General features: G+C 31.5%; 1 protein-coding gene across 1 annotated transcript; it reads left to right on the top strand.

Moving 5' to 3' along the window:
- Positions 1-8,283: 8,283 nt before the first annotated feature.
- On the top strand, positions 8,284-13,459 carry LOC120252884 (pathogenesis-related protein 1-like). Its single transcript, XM_039261084.1, has 3 exons — positions 8,284-8,692; positions 10,716-10,718; positions 13,392-13,459. Exons 1-3 carry the CDS (start codon positions 8,287-8,289, stop codon positions 13,457-13,459), a joined length of 477 nt encoding a protein of 158 aa, XP_039117018.1. The 5' UTR covers positions 8,284-8,286.
- The last annotated feature ends 4,278 nt before the right edge of the window (positions 13,460-17,737 follow it).

Here is a 17,737-nt window from a genome sequence, read left to right as displayed (position 1 = left end):
AAATCTTAATTTCTTGATGGAAACGTTAATTATTTTGTATATTTATGTCTATATTGTGTTCGTTACTAACATGAGTATCCCTACAAAAATAAAAAAAATTGATTACATATCTTGTAAAAATTATATTCATTAATTATGTACTTTGCTAACAAAAAGCTAACTAAAAAATTCTATAGAAAAACTAAATGATCATTTATCCTTTCTCACCAATCTTTGGACATGAAAAAAGAGAAAACAAATAATAAATATTTTTTTCATAAAATGTGTAAGTGCATTTTTAATAAAAGTGTATTTGGCTTTTATGAGAATATATTAGTAATTATCTATTTTTATAGGGGTATGCTGGTAATTTTCTCTTATGACTTTTGTTATTTTTCATTTGATAGGAAATGTTATTTATGATTACCATATATATAAAGAGAGAGAGATTATTATTTCAAGGCTCTACGTTTTTGGCACAATTTATCCGACATGCATGGCCCATGCACTTGACGTAGAGCCTTGTCCAGCTGCTTTCATTAAACCAAAAATGTGCCACACGTTTGAAGCAAAAGCATGCCACAATGACAAAGTTGTACGAACTTATGAAACAAGGCCATGAGATATTCCTTGGGTTCTTTTCAAAAGGAAAGCATATGGTTTAGTATTTGTGCATCCACTATACACTATAATAAAAATCCTATATCAGCATGATAGAATTGGTACAAAAATGAGTTTTTAATAGGAATGTAAGTGTACATATTGATCGCGTAATAAAATGTGTGAAATCAAGTTGTCGGTTCATAGAGAAGATTGAGAATATCAGTAGTAACCCTAGTTCTAGTTCTGACAATTAACTAGCTAATCAAATGTTGTGCGTGAATAAAAGAAAATAAAAGCAAAAAGTACAAAATAAAACAAGAGGGAAATCATGCGAGGAAACGATGTCCAAACATAGCATTCCTCTAGGGGTTGATAAACTGTAGGATAAAAGTTGTTTAACTATGCAATCCTATTTAAATCAAGAGGTTATTTGAATCAAACTGAACCCCTCGGTAGAGAGTGAAGAGTAACTGAATCGGTGCAGAGTTGAAACAGTCATCTACACAATTGTATTAATACTCTATGAAACCTCACCGTGAATTAACAAGGATCCCTTAAGTAGGTTATCTCTCTTAAGAGGAGAGATTACCCTAACCCAAATACAACATAGAAATGCAATTTCTCCTCATATCTATTCCACATGATTGCAAAGAATACGGAGATACTCACTAATTCACTCGGGAGAATTGAGGGAGACGTGGTCTCCAAAGTACCATATTTCTAGGCTTACTCACAATTTCCTCTAATCGCGGTATGTCTAATTTGATAAGAGCTTGAATGAATGTATTTTATTACCACTATTTATAGCACTTTGCATGTAATTGTTAACTATATGATTAAATTTTGTGCTTAATACGCTTCTATTTAATATTCAGGCTAAAATGAAAACATATAGATTAAGAGGAACAAGTTTGAGGCAATTTGAGCTAATTTTGGAAGAAAAACAGAGATTTTAAAGTGACTTACTGGCGAGCTTACAGATGTTATCATAGGGTACTACTGTAGCAATACGATGTTCATGTTACCATAGCAAATCACTATTTATGAGCACTATTACAATCGTAAGCACCAACAAAAGAACCTCAGGGGCACTGTTACAGCCTTAAGCCTCAGGGTGCAAGGGGTTATTGTAGTAGTACATTGTTCATGTACTGTAGTAAATCACTATTTATGGGCACTATTACAGGTGTAAGAACCCCCGATTCCCCGGTTACAAAAGCCATAAATTAGGGCTTTTGGGGGGATCTTCTTCTCTAGGGGTTTTCCATTGTATATCTTGCCGGAGAAGGGAGAAAACAAGAGGGAAAGATTAGAAGAAAGTTCAAAGCTTCAAGGGAGTCATTCGTGGATATCTCAGCAGTGAGTTTGCTGAATCTTCGAAGAACTTCATCCATCCAAGGAAATTATGAGCTTTGAGGGAATTTTATTATTCTCTTTATGTATTTTAATTTATTTGCATTAGATTGTTGTTCTCAAATAATGTAGAACTAATTTTTATGGTTTTTGGACATAGTTGAACTCTAGGGTTCTATCTTTTGACATTAATCATATTTGAATCTAATTACATGTTTGAATACTTGATTTCTATTTTGGCAAAAGCAGTAGTTATCATACTTGAAGTGCTTTGTAATAAGAAGAAATTCTTGCCTAGCATAAACATGCCATGATTAGAGAGTATTGTGAGTAAGCCTAAATATAGGGTACTTTGGAGATTATCCCGAGTGAGTTAATGAGTAATCTCCATGCTTTTTGCAATCATGTGGAGTAGATTTTAGGAGAAATCGCATCTCTACTCTATATTCGGATTATGGGTAATCTCTCCGATCATAAGAGAGATTATCTACTTAAGAGATTCTCATTAGCCCATAGCGAAGCATCATAAAGTGCTAATGCGATTGTGCGGATGACTAAATCAGCTCTGCACCGATTCAGCTATTCTTCACCCTCTACCAAGGGATTTAATATGATTCAAGAAAACTCTCGATTCAAATAGGATTGCATACTTAGAAAACCTTTGTCATGTATTTTATCAAACCCTATAGGGATACTATGCCCAGACATCGTCTCATCCCCTGATTTCCCTCCTCTTTAATTATTTCGTATATCTAGCTTTTACTATCTTTTATTCACACACATCACTCAAATGTTTAGTCTAATTTTTGGAACTAGGGTTACTACAAGTAATCTCATTCTTCCCTATGGACCGACACCTTGCTTTTACGCACACTTTATTACACGGTCGGCACATACACTTGTGTCTTTAAATTATCACTATACTAGGTGCGAATTTTTTCTCGTCACAAAACATATCAAGTATGATAACTAGGGCCTTCACCAGAATAACAATCAAGCATGCAAATGCACAATTAGATTCAAATAAAATAGATTGCAATAAAAAAAAACAAGTAAATCACATGAATCCAACAACCAATGTCAAAACATAAACCTTAGAGTTCAACTATGCCCAAACTGTTGGGAATTCGGATTCCCACTGAAGATTGAGAGAGAAAAATAAAGTAGAAAACAATCACAAGAAAGACAATATTTACGTGGTTCGGCAAGATTGCCTACGCCGACGGCCGCACTAAGGTTTTATTTCAATATCTGAAGCACACATACATCTTAAAAGGGACTGCCTATATATAGAAGAAATCTGAGGTATATCTGGATTAAAGCTTTGAGGCATATCTGGATTAGAACTCTGAGGCATATATGGAAGAGGGTAAATCATATCTGGATCCTAACCCTATCTGGATCCTAAACTTATCCAGATCCTAAACCTATCTGGATACAAATCCTATCTGGGTACAATTTTACAAGATTATCAAACTATAATCCTAACCATATACAAATTACTCTTGTATCCAACTGCGGGGCGTTCTCCCCGCACCTCCAACCTAAACCGATGCTCTCCTGCACCTCCTGGGGTGTCATACAATCAGGTTCCACATACCCAACGCAAATATCTAACAAATTAGCCCTCCATTAATGGAGAGCAACAATCCAATCCAAATGAAATAAAATATATGATGAGAATAATAAAACTCTCTCAAAGCTTGCAATCTCTTTGGATGGATGATGTTCTTAGAAAACTCCCTAATATCACCGGTGAGATCTCTCCATGAATGGCTTCCTTGAAGAATTGAACCTTTGTCAAATCTCTTCCTTTTGCTTTCTCCTCCTTGGGTAAGATATGCGATGAAAATCCCCCAAATCATTGCCCAAAGAGTATCCAAAGAATAGAGAAGAATAACCCCCAAAATCCCTAATTTCTAATTTTTATAATTCAAAAATGAAGGGTTCTTATAACCTAATGCTTACGAGCATAACAGAGCCCATAAGCTTCTCATGTTGGGGCTTACGGCCGTAACAGTGCTAGTAACAATGCCTGTAAATAGTGATATAATTATTAGAGTAAATACATAAAGATAAATATATACATTTATGCACACACTTGAATTTTTACATGCTAAATGTTTTTTTATTTGAAATAAGATTTTTGAACATGAATTATTCAGAGGATTCAAGATTTTCAAATATAAATTGGGGGAAAATTCAGAAATAGTAAACTAATTTATGGGCCACTTTTGTCAGGCCCATAATGACAAGAAGTAGGCCCAGATTTTTCTCTATAAATATGTATATTACATTGTTTATATAATAATATGTTGCTACTATAAACTTCTTCAACTAATTAGTAATTATGGATCAAACCTTATTTTCAGGTATTAATTAATTACAGCCCTTTCTAAATTCTAGATATCTGGCATTTCTTCGACGACATTAATCACTTTTTACGAGTACTGAGATTGTTATAAAAAATTAGAATATCAATAATATTTTCATAATGTTTTTTTTAGAAATATATATTAAAAGAAAGCTTCAAAAATATTTCATACAAGTAATTTTTAACATTTTTCTAGTATTTGACCACAAAGAAAGAAGAGCTAATTAAACAACCTTAAAATGATTATTTAATGAGTATTTTTATATCTTAATTATGACCATTAGTTAAGCTAACTTGCGATGAAGCATCTCTAAATTCCTTTGATTATAATGTTAAAACATCACGGAATTAAACTAATGAAGGTTAATTAAGTTATTTCTTGGTGTTTAGCTTGCTATAATTAACTACTTGTGATTTTTTTAATGATTAAATGATATTTTAGTTCAATGATAGTGATGGCATGGAAAGCTAACACAAACAAATAACCTTAGAAAATTTATTTTAATAAATATTTTGTTATCTTCATTTTGAACTAATTAATCATTAGGTAAAACTTCAACAATATTTTTCTTTGTTTGTAGTGTTAAAACATCTAGGATTAAACCAATGAAGTTTAATAAATTGTTATTTCTTGGTGGTTAGTTTACTATAATTATACTTTCAGTCAATTTGTTATAAAAATAACTAATTAATTATGTTAAGTTCATAAAAAAATATATTCTATTTAAAGTTTTGTATTTGAAGATATGATTCGAAACTTAATAATTATAATCAAACAGATTTGCGCATAATTAATATTTATTTTTTAATGTTCCTTTTGAGTCTTAATACTAAATTTAACTATTTATAATGTGGCTTCCCCTTTCTTTTGATGGAGTAATATTGTTGCAAATTGGAATAAGAATATTTTGATAAAGTAAAATATAAAGGAACATGCATGTAAACATATAAAATATATAGTTTGGGATCTCGCTAAAGATGTACATATATGTAGTAATATTCTTGTGTATGTATAATATGTCAATTGTAATATATTTGGTACTTTTGTGATATATACTTAAATAATAAATAAATTTTAAAAATACTTAGAAGAACTTGTGTATAATATGTTTTTGGTATCTTGCTAAAGATGTGTATATATGTAATAATAACACATGTACTTGTGTAGCCTTGGTGGACGTGCAAGTGGTGGGTGGTCGGATTGGAGTTGGGTAAGGTTGATTTTTAAGAAACATGTTTATTTGAAGTTTACCAACTTTAACTTATACGGATCAAAATAAATATTTTAAAATTTAAATAGTATTTATAATTAATAACAATTTAAATAGTATTATTTTTCCATGTATCATAATAGAAGATATATGAAAAAATAATTTAAATAGATATATCTTCCAACTAAGATACATGGAAAAAAACACATAAACAAACATTTTTATGTACAGCCTTACATATTTATTTAAAATAAAGTATTTGTCCATCCAAATGGGTGATTTACAATTGTATGGTACTAATCAGCATTAATTATTTTAGGTGCATAAAATTTTCATTTCATACCATGTGTGCACATCAAGATTACAAGAAATACAGTTTTTATTCCATTACCATCCATTATCATTGCCATTATTATTACTATTTTTCTCATTCTCATTCCCATTCCGTGATCCAAACGGTCCCTAAATTTAGTTAATATGATTTGACCCACTAATTAATAGTAGTCAAAGAATTCAATTTCTTTCGAGACTGGTTTCTATTAAGAAAGATTATAAGGAAGCTGATCAATTCAAGGATGTCATTCCTAATTATGAGAATAATTCAAGGGATTGTACGGAGACTCAAATCATCTCAAAATAGTAAGTTGGAACAAGAGGATTTATCTCCTTTATTCACGACAAGTGGCGGACAAAAATAATGGCAAGTGACAACCCAAGATAGGAATTGATTGATTCCAATATTTTTTTTTCCATGTTTTGTATGATTGATTTGAATTCCTATTTTCCTTCCTTTCCGTGTATTATTTTTTATTGCAACAAAGTCTATAAATATAATAAGAGTTGAACTCTCTTCTCACGTTGAAAAGAGAATTCATTATTTACAAAAATCTTGTTCATTTTCAATTTTTCTTTAGTTTCTTCAAAAAAAAGTTATGCTTAGAAATTATATGAGAAATGTTCCTTGGTATATATATTTATGTATCTATTGTGTTCATTACTAATTTGATTATGTATCCCTACAAAATAGAAAATTGATTACATACCCTTGTAAAAATTATATTCATTAATTATGTACTTTGCTAACTAAAAGCTAACTAAAAAATTTTATAGAAAGACTAAATCATCATATATACCCTTTCTCTTCTCAATCATCTTTGGGCATGAAAGAAGATAAAAACAAAAATAAAGATAAATATATGTTTTTTCATAAAATGTGAGTGGATTTTCAATAAATATATGTTCTTGACTTTTATGAGAGTATATTAATAATTATTCATTTTATAGGGGTATGCTGGTAATTTTCTCTTATGACTTCGGTTATTTTTCACTTGATAGGAAATCTTATTTATGATCACCATATATATATATATATATATATATATAGAGAGAGAGAGAGAGAGAGAGAGAGAGAGAGAGAGAGTTACATAATTAAAGATTATTCTTTCAAGGCTCTACTTTTTCGGCATAATTTATCGGACATGCATGGCCTGATGGCTCATGCACTTGACGTAGATTCTTGTCCAGTTGCTTTCATTACACCCAAAATGTGCCACACGTTTGAAGCAAAGCATCCCACAATGACAAAGTTGTATGAACTTTTGAAAGAAGGCCATGAGATATTTCTTGGGTTCTTTTATCAAAAATAAACATTGAAATCCTAATTCATGATTGTTTGATAATTTTAAATAAATAAATCAATACCACTTTCATATTAGAAAAGATGGTAAGTGAGAGGTTGAGGGATAAACTCCCTCTCACAATATTAATTAAAGTAAATAATTTATCTATTTTATTAAAAAAATAATAAATTATAAAACTTTTATTATAAAAGGTACAACTTAATTCAATGAAAAGCACTTCAAATGCTACAAAACAACACTGATAGAAAATATAATTACTTTTTTATATATTACAAGTGTACATATAAGATTTATTTATATTTATAATATAACATGATAATAAATTAATTAATCAACTATAATTAAATATGATTCAGATTTTTTAAATATAAACTTAATTAAATAATTAATATTGAAGTTTTTTTTTTTAAATAGCTCTAATCAATGAGCAAATCAAGCCTTCACATAGGCATAAAAGAATTTGAATTTTCCAAGTCAAGAGTCTTCTATCTATGAATTATTAACCATCCCACACACGGACACACATAAGGCCCATCTCTACACGCACATGATATAAAGGAATATGTAAGTGACCTTAAATTTCAGAAGTCAAGAGTCTTTCTATCTATGAATTATTAAAGTATAATACTTGAATTGATTGTTCTACTTTTCTCTTTTTTTTGTCCCTCTACTTAAAAATGTTCCACACTAGTCTCTCTACTCTTGAAAATGACCTAACTCAACAATTTAGTCCCTCTACATACTCTTAGTCTCTTCCTATCTAATCCCTCTACTCTTGAAAATACAGTCACTAATTAGCCCATTTTAGAGTAAAAGGGACTAAGTAGAACCATTTCAAGAGTAGAGAGACTATTTGGGAGCATTTTTTATAAGAGGGACCAAAAGGGAAGAGAGAGAAAAGTAAATAAACCAATTCGGGTATTATACCAATTATTAACCATCCCACACACTGACACACATGAGGCCCATCTCTACATGCACATGATATAAAGGAATATGCAAGTGACCTTAAATTTCACAAAGAAATTAAAACCATCCCTGATCTATCAATACCTCCTGAACATTAAGCAAGCACATTTTGCACCAGAAGAGATAGAAAGAAACCCTAACAATAACCCTAAACTCCATGGCCTTCTCCAGGCTTGTAATCTACTTAGCATGCATCATGGCACTAGGCATGGTAGGCCATGCAATGGCACAAAACTCACCGGATGACTTTGTTAATGCCCACAATTCAGCTCGAAACACGGTTGGCGTCGGTCCAGTTACATGGGACGACACCGTGGCTGCTTACACAAAAAACTACGCCGATCAAAGGATCGGTGATTGTCAATTCATCCACTCCAATGGACTTTATGGTGAGAACCTCTTTGGGAGTTCTGGGGATGATTACAGTGCAACTGATGCAGTGAATGCATGGGTTTCTGAAGGACAAGACTGTGATTATAAGAATAACACATGTGTTGAAGGGAAGGTGTGTGGGCATTACAGTCAGGTGGTGTGGAAGACCTCAACAAGCATTGGTTGTGATCGTGTGGTTGTTAGGAACTAAGAAACAAATGCAAGAATAAAGAAAACAAGCAAAAAAGGAAAAACACAGAGATTTACGTGGTTCGCCCAAAAACTAGGGCTACATCCACACCCGCCGGCTAATTTTACTATTTTCTTCCCCAAAAAAAACTTTTACAAGGATGAATATATATATATATATATATATATATATATATATATATATATATATATAGGGGAAAAAAAAAAAAACCCTAGTACAATGGAAATTTCCAAAATACCCCCTCAAAAATTTCTAAATAACACAAAGTGTTGTTCAGTATAATCAGGCTCCACACAACTCAACAATCTCCCACTTGGAGACTAATCTCATCCAAGTTCTCAAGCTTCAAATCTTCAAAGAAACACAGCTGAACAACATGCCGGCGACAAAACCTTCTAATCATCAGGTGCTCAAACCAACTAAAGCTTTGCATAGCTTCAGTTTGTTAACAATAACTATCTTGGCTAACATATCAGCTGGATTTTCACTGCCTGGAATCTTCTCAAGAGGCAACACTTTATCTTCTAATAAAGTCTGAATGAAATGATACCTTAACTATATATGCTTGGTTCTTGAATGAAATGCTGAATTCCTAGCAAGATGAATGGCACTTTGGCTGTCGCTGAATAAAATACTATTCTCCTGCCTTTTTCCCAATTCTGCCAAAAAATTTTGTAACCAGATCATCTCCTTGCTAGCTTCTGTAATAGCAACATACTCTGCTTCTGTTGTAGAGAGAGCAACAACTTTCTGCAATTGAGAAATCCAACTAACTGCAGTGCCATTCAATGTATAGATGTACCCTGTAGTACTCTTCCTGTTATCTGTATCTCCAGCAAAATCAGCATCTACATAACCTTCCAATTTCAAACTTACACCTGTGAAACAAATACATATATCTGATGAGCCCTTCAAATATCTTAGAATCCACTTAACTGCTTCCCAATGCTGTTTTCCAGGCCTACTCATGAATCTCCTCACAACTCCCACTGCATGTGCAATGTCTAGCCTTGTACACACCATAGCATACATCAAGCTGCCAATAGCTGAAGCATAGGGCACCTTCCTCATGTAATCCTTTTCTTCTTTTGTCTTCGGTGACTGTTCTTTGCTCTGTTTAAGATGACTACCCAAAGGTGTGCTTACAGATTTGGCTTCATTCATATTGAATCTACTAAGAACTTTCTTCACATACTCCGGTTGTGAAAGCTTCAATATACCATTAGCCTCATCTCTAATGATTCTCACACCAAGGATTTAATTTGCAACTCCCAAATCCTTCATTGCAAACTATTTTGACAATTGTTTCTTCAAATAATTGATCTCCTCAATGCAAGACCCTACAATGAGCACATCATCTACATACACCATTAAGATGATATAGGAATTGTCAAAGAACTTGATATAGCAACAATGATCAACTTCATATCTCTTGAACTCAATTTTATGCATAAAACTATCAAATTTCTTATACCACTGTCTTGGAGCTTGTTTCAGGCCATACAAGCTCTTTCTTAGTTTGCAGACTTGATTCTCTTGCCCCTGAACAACGAACCCTTCTGGTTGAAGCATGTAAATGTCTTCATCCAAGTCACCGTGAAGAAACGCTGTCTTTACATCTAACTGCTCAAGATTTAAATTCTCTGCAGCTACAATTCCAAGCACCAGTCTAATCGTTGATATCTTCACAATTGGAGAAAATATCTCAGTGTAGTCAATGCCCTCCTTCTGCTGGAACCCTTTAACTACTAATCTGGCCTTGTATCGTTTGCTACCATCATGCTCATTCTTTATTCTGTATACTCACTTGTTGTGCAAAGCCTTCTTAGTTGCTGGTAACTCAGTCAGTTCCTATGTTTGATTCCTCAGCAAGGAATCCATCTCATCCTTCATGGCTAACTCCCACTTGCTTGAATTCTTATCTTGTAAAGCTTTATCATAACACTCTGGTTCACCACCATTAGTCAGTAGGAGATAACTTAGTGATGGTGAATAACGTTGAGGAGGTCTAATGTTCCTGGAGGATCTGCGAACATCAACTACTGTTGTACTCTGATCAACCTGTGAATCTGCATTCTCCTTATCTTCTTCACTCATTTTCTGAACAGTACTTTCAGTTAATTCATCTAAGTTGACAAACTCAAATTTCTTTTGATCTGTGACATCTGACAGTATGGTTGACCTATCCTTGTACATAGCCCATTCATTGAATATCACATTTCTGCTTCTAATGATTTTTCTCTTTTGTTCATCCCAAAACCTATAGCCAAATTTCTCATCACCATAGCCAATGAAAAAACATTTTTTAGACTTTGCATCAAGTTTACTTCGAGCATTAGAATCAATGTGAACATAAGATACACACCCAAAAACTTTTAGATGTGAAAACTTCACTTCTTTACCACTCCAAACCTCCTCAGGAATTCTAAACTCCATAGGAACTGATGGTCCTCGATTTATTAGGTAAGCTACAGTGCTAATAGCATCAGCCCAAAAAACTTTTGGCAACCCAGCATGTAGCCTCATACACCTAGCACGCTCATTGAGAGTTCTGTTCATGCGCTTTGCCACACCATTCTGCTGTGGTGTCCCAGGAATAGTCTTCTTCATCTTAATTCCTTCTGCACCACAATACTCACTGAACCTTCCATCTACATACTCCCCTCCATTATCTAATCTTAAGCATTTTACTTTCAAACATGTTTCTGTCTCAACCATGGCTCTCCACTTCTTAAAAGTCTCAAATAAATCTGATTTATTTTTCAAAAATAAACCTACACCTTTCTGCTTGAGTCTTCGATAAAAGTTACATAGTACCTTAAACCTCCAAGTGATGCAATCGGTGAAGGTCCCCACAAATCAGTGTGCACTAATTCCAATTTTTTAGCCTTCAGAGTCCTACCAGTTTTCAAGAATCTCACCTTTCTCTGCTTTCCTAAGATGCAACTTTCACACATGTCATAATCAATAGACTTTATTTTTGGTAGCTTTCCTCTTGACAACAACATCTTCAATCCTTTCTCACTCATGTAATCAAGCCTGCAATGCCATAGGTTTGCATCAATACTTGCTTCAGTAATTGCAACTGTATCTTTTGGACATGAGGTCATATATAGAGTGCCAGTCTTTTTTCCATGAGCCAATACTCTAGCTCCCTTTGTAACCTTCCAGGTACCACCAGCAAACAGAATTGCATGCCCTTCATCATCAAGCTGCCCAACAGAAATCAGATTCCTCCTCAAGTCTAGAATATGCCAAACCTTCTCCAATGACTAGATGGATCCACCGGGCGATGATATCCTGACTTCTCCCACACCTACAACATCCAAGGCTGAACCATCAACCAAATACACCTTCTCAAAATCATCTGCAGTGTAATTTTGTAGGATCTCTTGGTGTTGAGTGGTATGAAATGAAGCTCCTGAGTCCAAAACCCAATCATCAAGTGGACTGTCTATTGCAAGAAGTAATGCATCATGTATCTCTTCTGTTACAACATTAGCAAAATCATCTTCATTCTTCTTTTTAGGGCTTTTGTATTGGTTCCTGAAATGACCTATTTTTCCACAATTCAGCATTGTACTGGACGACCTGATCTAGATTTACTTCTGTTTTGATTGAAATTTTTGGATTTTAATCTACCCCAATTTGAGCTTTTGTTAATGTTTCTACTCTTGTCTCAAGATTTAGGGCAGAGCCAGATCCTGAAGTTTCACCTGCATCTCTTTTGCGAATCTCCTCAGCGAAAACTAGATCTCGTATATCATTGTACTTGAGCTTTTCTTTTCCCATAGAATTGCTTACTGGCATCCTCATTACTTCCCAACTGTTCGGCAAAGAAGCCAGAATGATCAGAGCACGAACCTCATCATCAAAATCAATTTCTATAGACGACAATTGATTTGTGATAGTGTTGAGGTCATTCAGGTGTTGTGCTACTGATGCGTTCTCTGCCATCTTCAAATTGAACAATTTCTTCATCAAATACACCTTGTAATTTGCCGACGGCTTTTCATGCATACCATATAACGCCTTCATCTGCTATGGTCTTCTCCTTCACAACATTATGTGCAACAGACCTTGACAAAGTTAATCTGATAACTCCGAGTACCTGTCTGTCAAGAAGAACCCAATACTCAGCCTTCATCTTCTCTGGTTTTATCCCCAAAAGAGGTAGATGTAATTTCTTTGCATGCAGATAATCTTTAATCTGCATCCGCCAATACGCGAAGTCTGTGACATCAAACTTTTCTACTCCAGATGCCTTTCCTGCTTCCTCTGCCATTGCTCCCACGCAAAAAACAAAAAAAAAAGACCTTGCTCTAGTACCAATTGTTAAGAACTAAGAAACAAAGGCAAGAATAAAAAAAGGCAAGAATAAAATAAAACAAGCAAAAAAAGGAAAAACATAGAGATTTACGTGGTTCACCCAAAAACTAGGGCTACGTCCCACTGGCCGATGATTTCACTATTTTCTTTTCCACTTTTACAAGGATGAATATATATATATATATATATATATATATATATATATATATATATATATATATATATATATATAAGAGGGGGAAAAAGAAGAAAAAACCCTAGTACAATGGAAATTTCCAAAATACCCCTCAAAAAAATTTTAAATAACACAAGTGGTGTTCAGTATAATCAGGCTCCACACAACTCAACAGTGGTGTGTAACAATGGTGGCATCTTCATCACCTGCAACTATAACCGTGCTGGTAATATCATTGGTTAGAAGGATTATATTAGGACTCCATCAATCAAACTATCTATCTATATATATATATATATATATATATATATATATATATATATATATATATAAGACTTTTCTGTACCAGGTGATGGAGTTGAAATTAATCTTTGGTTCTTGAAATAAATTTGTGCGTGTGGTTTTTATCTCAAGGGCAGGAAAAAGCACTCATGAAAATTAATTTATGGCATTCCATTCTATGAGTACCATCAAGTTTTTAAAAATATATATATATGTACATATATAACATTTTTAAAAATAATATAATTTTTAAAAAGTGTTTATTTCATACGTTAATTGTTGCCATTTTTATCTTAATGCAAGTGTTTAATTAATTAGTTTGCTGATGACACCTTAATATATATATATATATATATATATATTGAAGACAACCACTACAACCCAAATCGCTAGAAGACATTATCCCTAACTTTTTAGAAGCTGAATAATAATACATCATTTATCGTTAGAAGACATTATATATATATATATATATGCAAAAATAAGTGACAAAATATATCCTGCCTTTTAACATGATGCTTGTTGTATTATAAATGTTCATTATTTTTTTAATTAATTTACATTGAATTCTAAGCACTATGTTGGCATGGACTCCATATTCAATAGGATTTATTAATTACCCTGCAAGTAAAGCTATAATGACATATAGACATACATGCATGTACCTAATTGCAACATTAGAAAGTTAGAAAATAAATACAAATAATTGGAAGATCAAGATCCCAAGAGATGAGAATTTAGAAGACCAATAAGAGAAGTCATGATCAATATTTGGTGTTTTATGTGGAAGTTTTGTAATTTAGATTAAGTGGATTATCTAAGTCAAAGTCTAAACCAATTATTCAAATCTTCTAAAAAGAAAAAGTATTTACTATTAGGAATATTTAATTTTAATTTAAATATATAATTCCCAGTACCACCTTTTTTTAGATTTTCGTTATCAACATGGGAATATTTTTTTTTTTTAAGTTTATTTCTTTATTTAAATGATCAACATTATAAATTTGGTATAGATGTAATTATTAAAGTAGATACATAAAGAAAAAATATCTACATTTGTGCACGGACTTGGATTTTGACATGCTAAATATTTTTATTTCAAATAAGATTTTTGAACATGAATTATTCAGATAATTCAAGATTTTCAAATATAAATTGGGGGAAAAATCAGAAATAGTGAAACAATTTATGGGCCGCTTTTGTTAGGCCCAGAATGACAAGAAGTAGGCCCAGATTTTTATGTATAAATAAATATTTATATTTTACATTGTTTATATAATAATATGTTGCTAATATAAACTGCTTCAACTAATTATGGATCAAACCTTATTTTTCATGTATTAATTAATTACATCCCTTTCTAAATTTTAGATATCTAGCATTTCTTCGACATTAATTTCTTTTTGTGAGCACTGAGATTGTTATGAAATATTACAATATCTTTAATATTACCATTATATTTTTTTTGGAAATATATATTAAAAGAAAGCTTAAAAAATAATTCATACAAGTAATTTTACCATTTTTCTAATATTTAATCACAAAGAAAGAAGAGCTTAACAACCTTACAATGATTATTTAATGACTGTTTTTATATCTTCATTATGGCCATTACTTAAGCTAATTAACTTGCAATTAAGCATCCTAAACTTCTTTGATTATAATGTTAAAACATCAAGGAATTAAACTAATAAAAGTTAATTAAGTTATTTCTTGGTGTTTAGCTTGTTATAATTGATGCAGTTCTAATACAAGAACTCACACCCAGAATAAAATAAACAAGAACATGAAATTTCAATAAAACCATCACCTCTCATAAACCCTAAAACAAATATTTATACAACCTAGAGTGTAGATCAAATAGTAAATAATGACAAATTACTGGATAAATAAATAAAAATAAAATAACTAATAAACCTAAAATAATTATAAAATATTGAATAAAAAACTATTTTTAAAATTTAAATTTAAAATCTTATAATAATAGGGAGCTTTGTTTCATCAGCATAGTCAATAATTAACTACTTGTGATATTTTTATGATTGAATGATATTTTAGTTCAGTGATAGTGATGGCATGGAAAGCTTAAACAACAAATAACCTCATAAAATCATTTTAATAAATATTTTGTTATCTTCTATTGTGAAGTAATTAATCATTAGGTTGAATTTCAATGTATTTCTTTTGTTTGTAGTGTTAAAACATCTAAAATTAAACAAATGAAGTTTAATAAATTGTTATTTCTTGATTGTTAGTTTGTTGTAATTATACTTTTCGGTCAATTTATTATAAAAATAATTAATTAATAAATTAAGTTCATAAAAGAATATATTCTATTTAAAGTTTTGTACTTGAAGATCTTATTCTAAACTTAATAATTGTAGTTGGAGAGACTATGAGAATAATTTATATTTTATTTTATGTTCTTTTTTATTCTTATTACTAAATTTAAATATTTATAATGTGACTCCCTCTTTTGATATAGTATTATTGTTCCAAATTGGAGTAAGAATATTTTGATAAAGTAAAAATAAGAAACATGCTTGTAAACAGATAAAATATATAGTTTGGAATCTAGCTAAAGAAGTGCATATAGTAGTAATATTCTGTGTATGTATAATATGTCAACTTGTAATATATTTGGTACTTTTGTGATACTTAAATAATAAATAAATTTTAAAAAATTATTTCTTGGCTCTTTAAGTAAATGATTCTCATTTTAATATGCTTGATTATTTCCATAGAAGGTCTCCCAATACATTTAATAACCAGAAATTTGCTTGCTCATTTGATAAAAGTGAGTAATTGTGAATATACTTACATAAAAATTATATTGTCATATATATTTTATCTCTTTATATATTTTTATGGTTAACTAATCTTCTTAGGGAATTTTATATAAATTAATCACTGTTTTTCCATATTCAAATTAATATAAATAAATAATAGTTGGATTTTTAATAATTCTTTTAATTGATTTGTTATCAACAAGATATATAAAGAAATTAAAACGATTTGCATGTGTATAGATATATAAGCAAATATTGTTTTATACGGATACCTTTAATAAATGGATTCATACAACTTGATGCATCATAAAACTCATTTTAAAAATTTATCATGTACTTAGTATATATAATAAGTATTATCTAGTGACATCAATCCATACCATCTAATTCATGTCGGATTGACAAGTCATGTCCACTATATATGGCTAACAATACTTAATTAAACGTGATTCATGTAGTTAATTAAATATCTAAATCATAAGATATATGGTAACCAATCTTCCTCTAATAAAACAGAAATTTAATAAAGTGAGATTATCGTATCATCACCATCCACTTTATTTTAATTTTCCCTTTTTATCTCGTGGGTGACAAAAATATTGTGGTTTCATAGATTACATTGCCCAATGCAGACAAGAAAGGTTTGGTTGGATGATTTAAGAGCACATTTAAAATTAACAAATTAACAACAACTCCACTCCACAAACTTTTTAAGAGAAGAAAAGTTTTACTTTGAATAATGATGTAATTAATAAGGCATTTAGTCAAGATTAATGTCACTAACTAAACACACAAAAAACATTAATATTACAATAATCAAAATCATCCAAATCTTATCTTGTTGCCTCCATTGAATGAACTCCCTGTATAGTATCTGTTCTTTAGCAAGGGAAAAATATTAGTGTTCTTTGTGCTTGATTTGTTGGACTGATTTATAAAGATAATATTAAGTGCAAAATAACATAATGGGATGTGTTGTTAGAGTGAGCAGGAATGTTAGGTTGGGTGTGTGAAGGGGCCAAGTAGGAAACACAAAGGTGTCCAAAGGAAGGCCCCCACATGAGATATGGATTTGATTTTTATGATTGTGATTGGGAGATGATCGGGATCCCACAGGTTCTTCATTCAGAGAAGATGAAAGTGGATGAATGTGACTTTTCCGTGTCACTCATTCATTGGATGTTCATCACTTCTTTAGTTTACCTTTTCATTTTGTAGTATCCAATGTTCTTTTAGTTTTGACACCAAACTGCGTGTACATGTGTGTCTGTGTGTTTGTGTGTTTGTGTGTTTGTGATACATGCTCAAATTTTATTTATATATAGAAGATCGAATGTCTCACTATTATTGATGGACATGAAGTTTAATGTTTTCTAGTAGTAAAACAATGTGAGACGATGGACTGCCATAGAGCAAGGACAAGAAGACAAATAATTGGGCATCTTCTTAG

Source organism: Dioscorea cayenensis, chromosome 24 (assembly GCF_009730915.1).
Source record: "Dioscorea cayenensis subsp. rotundata cultivar TDr96_F1 chromosome 24, TDr96_F1_v2_PseudoChromosome.rev07_lg8_w22 25.fasta, whole genome shotgun sequence".
NCBI classification, from domain to species: Eukaryota; Viridiplantae; Streptophyta; class Magnoliopsida; order Dioscoreales; family Dioscoreaceae; genus Dioscorea; species Dioscorea cayenensis.
This window is presented reverse-complemented; position numbering and strand designations above follow the sequence as displayed.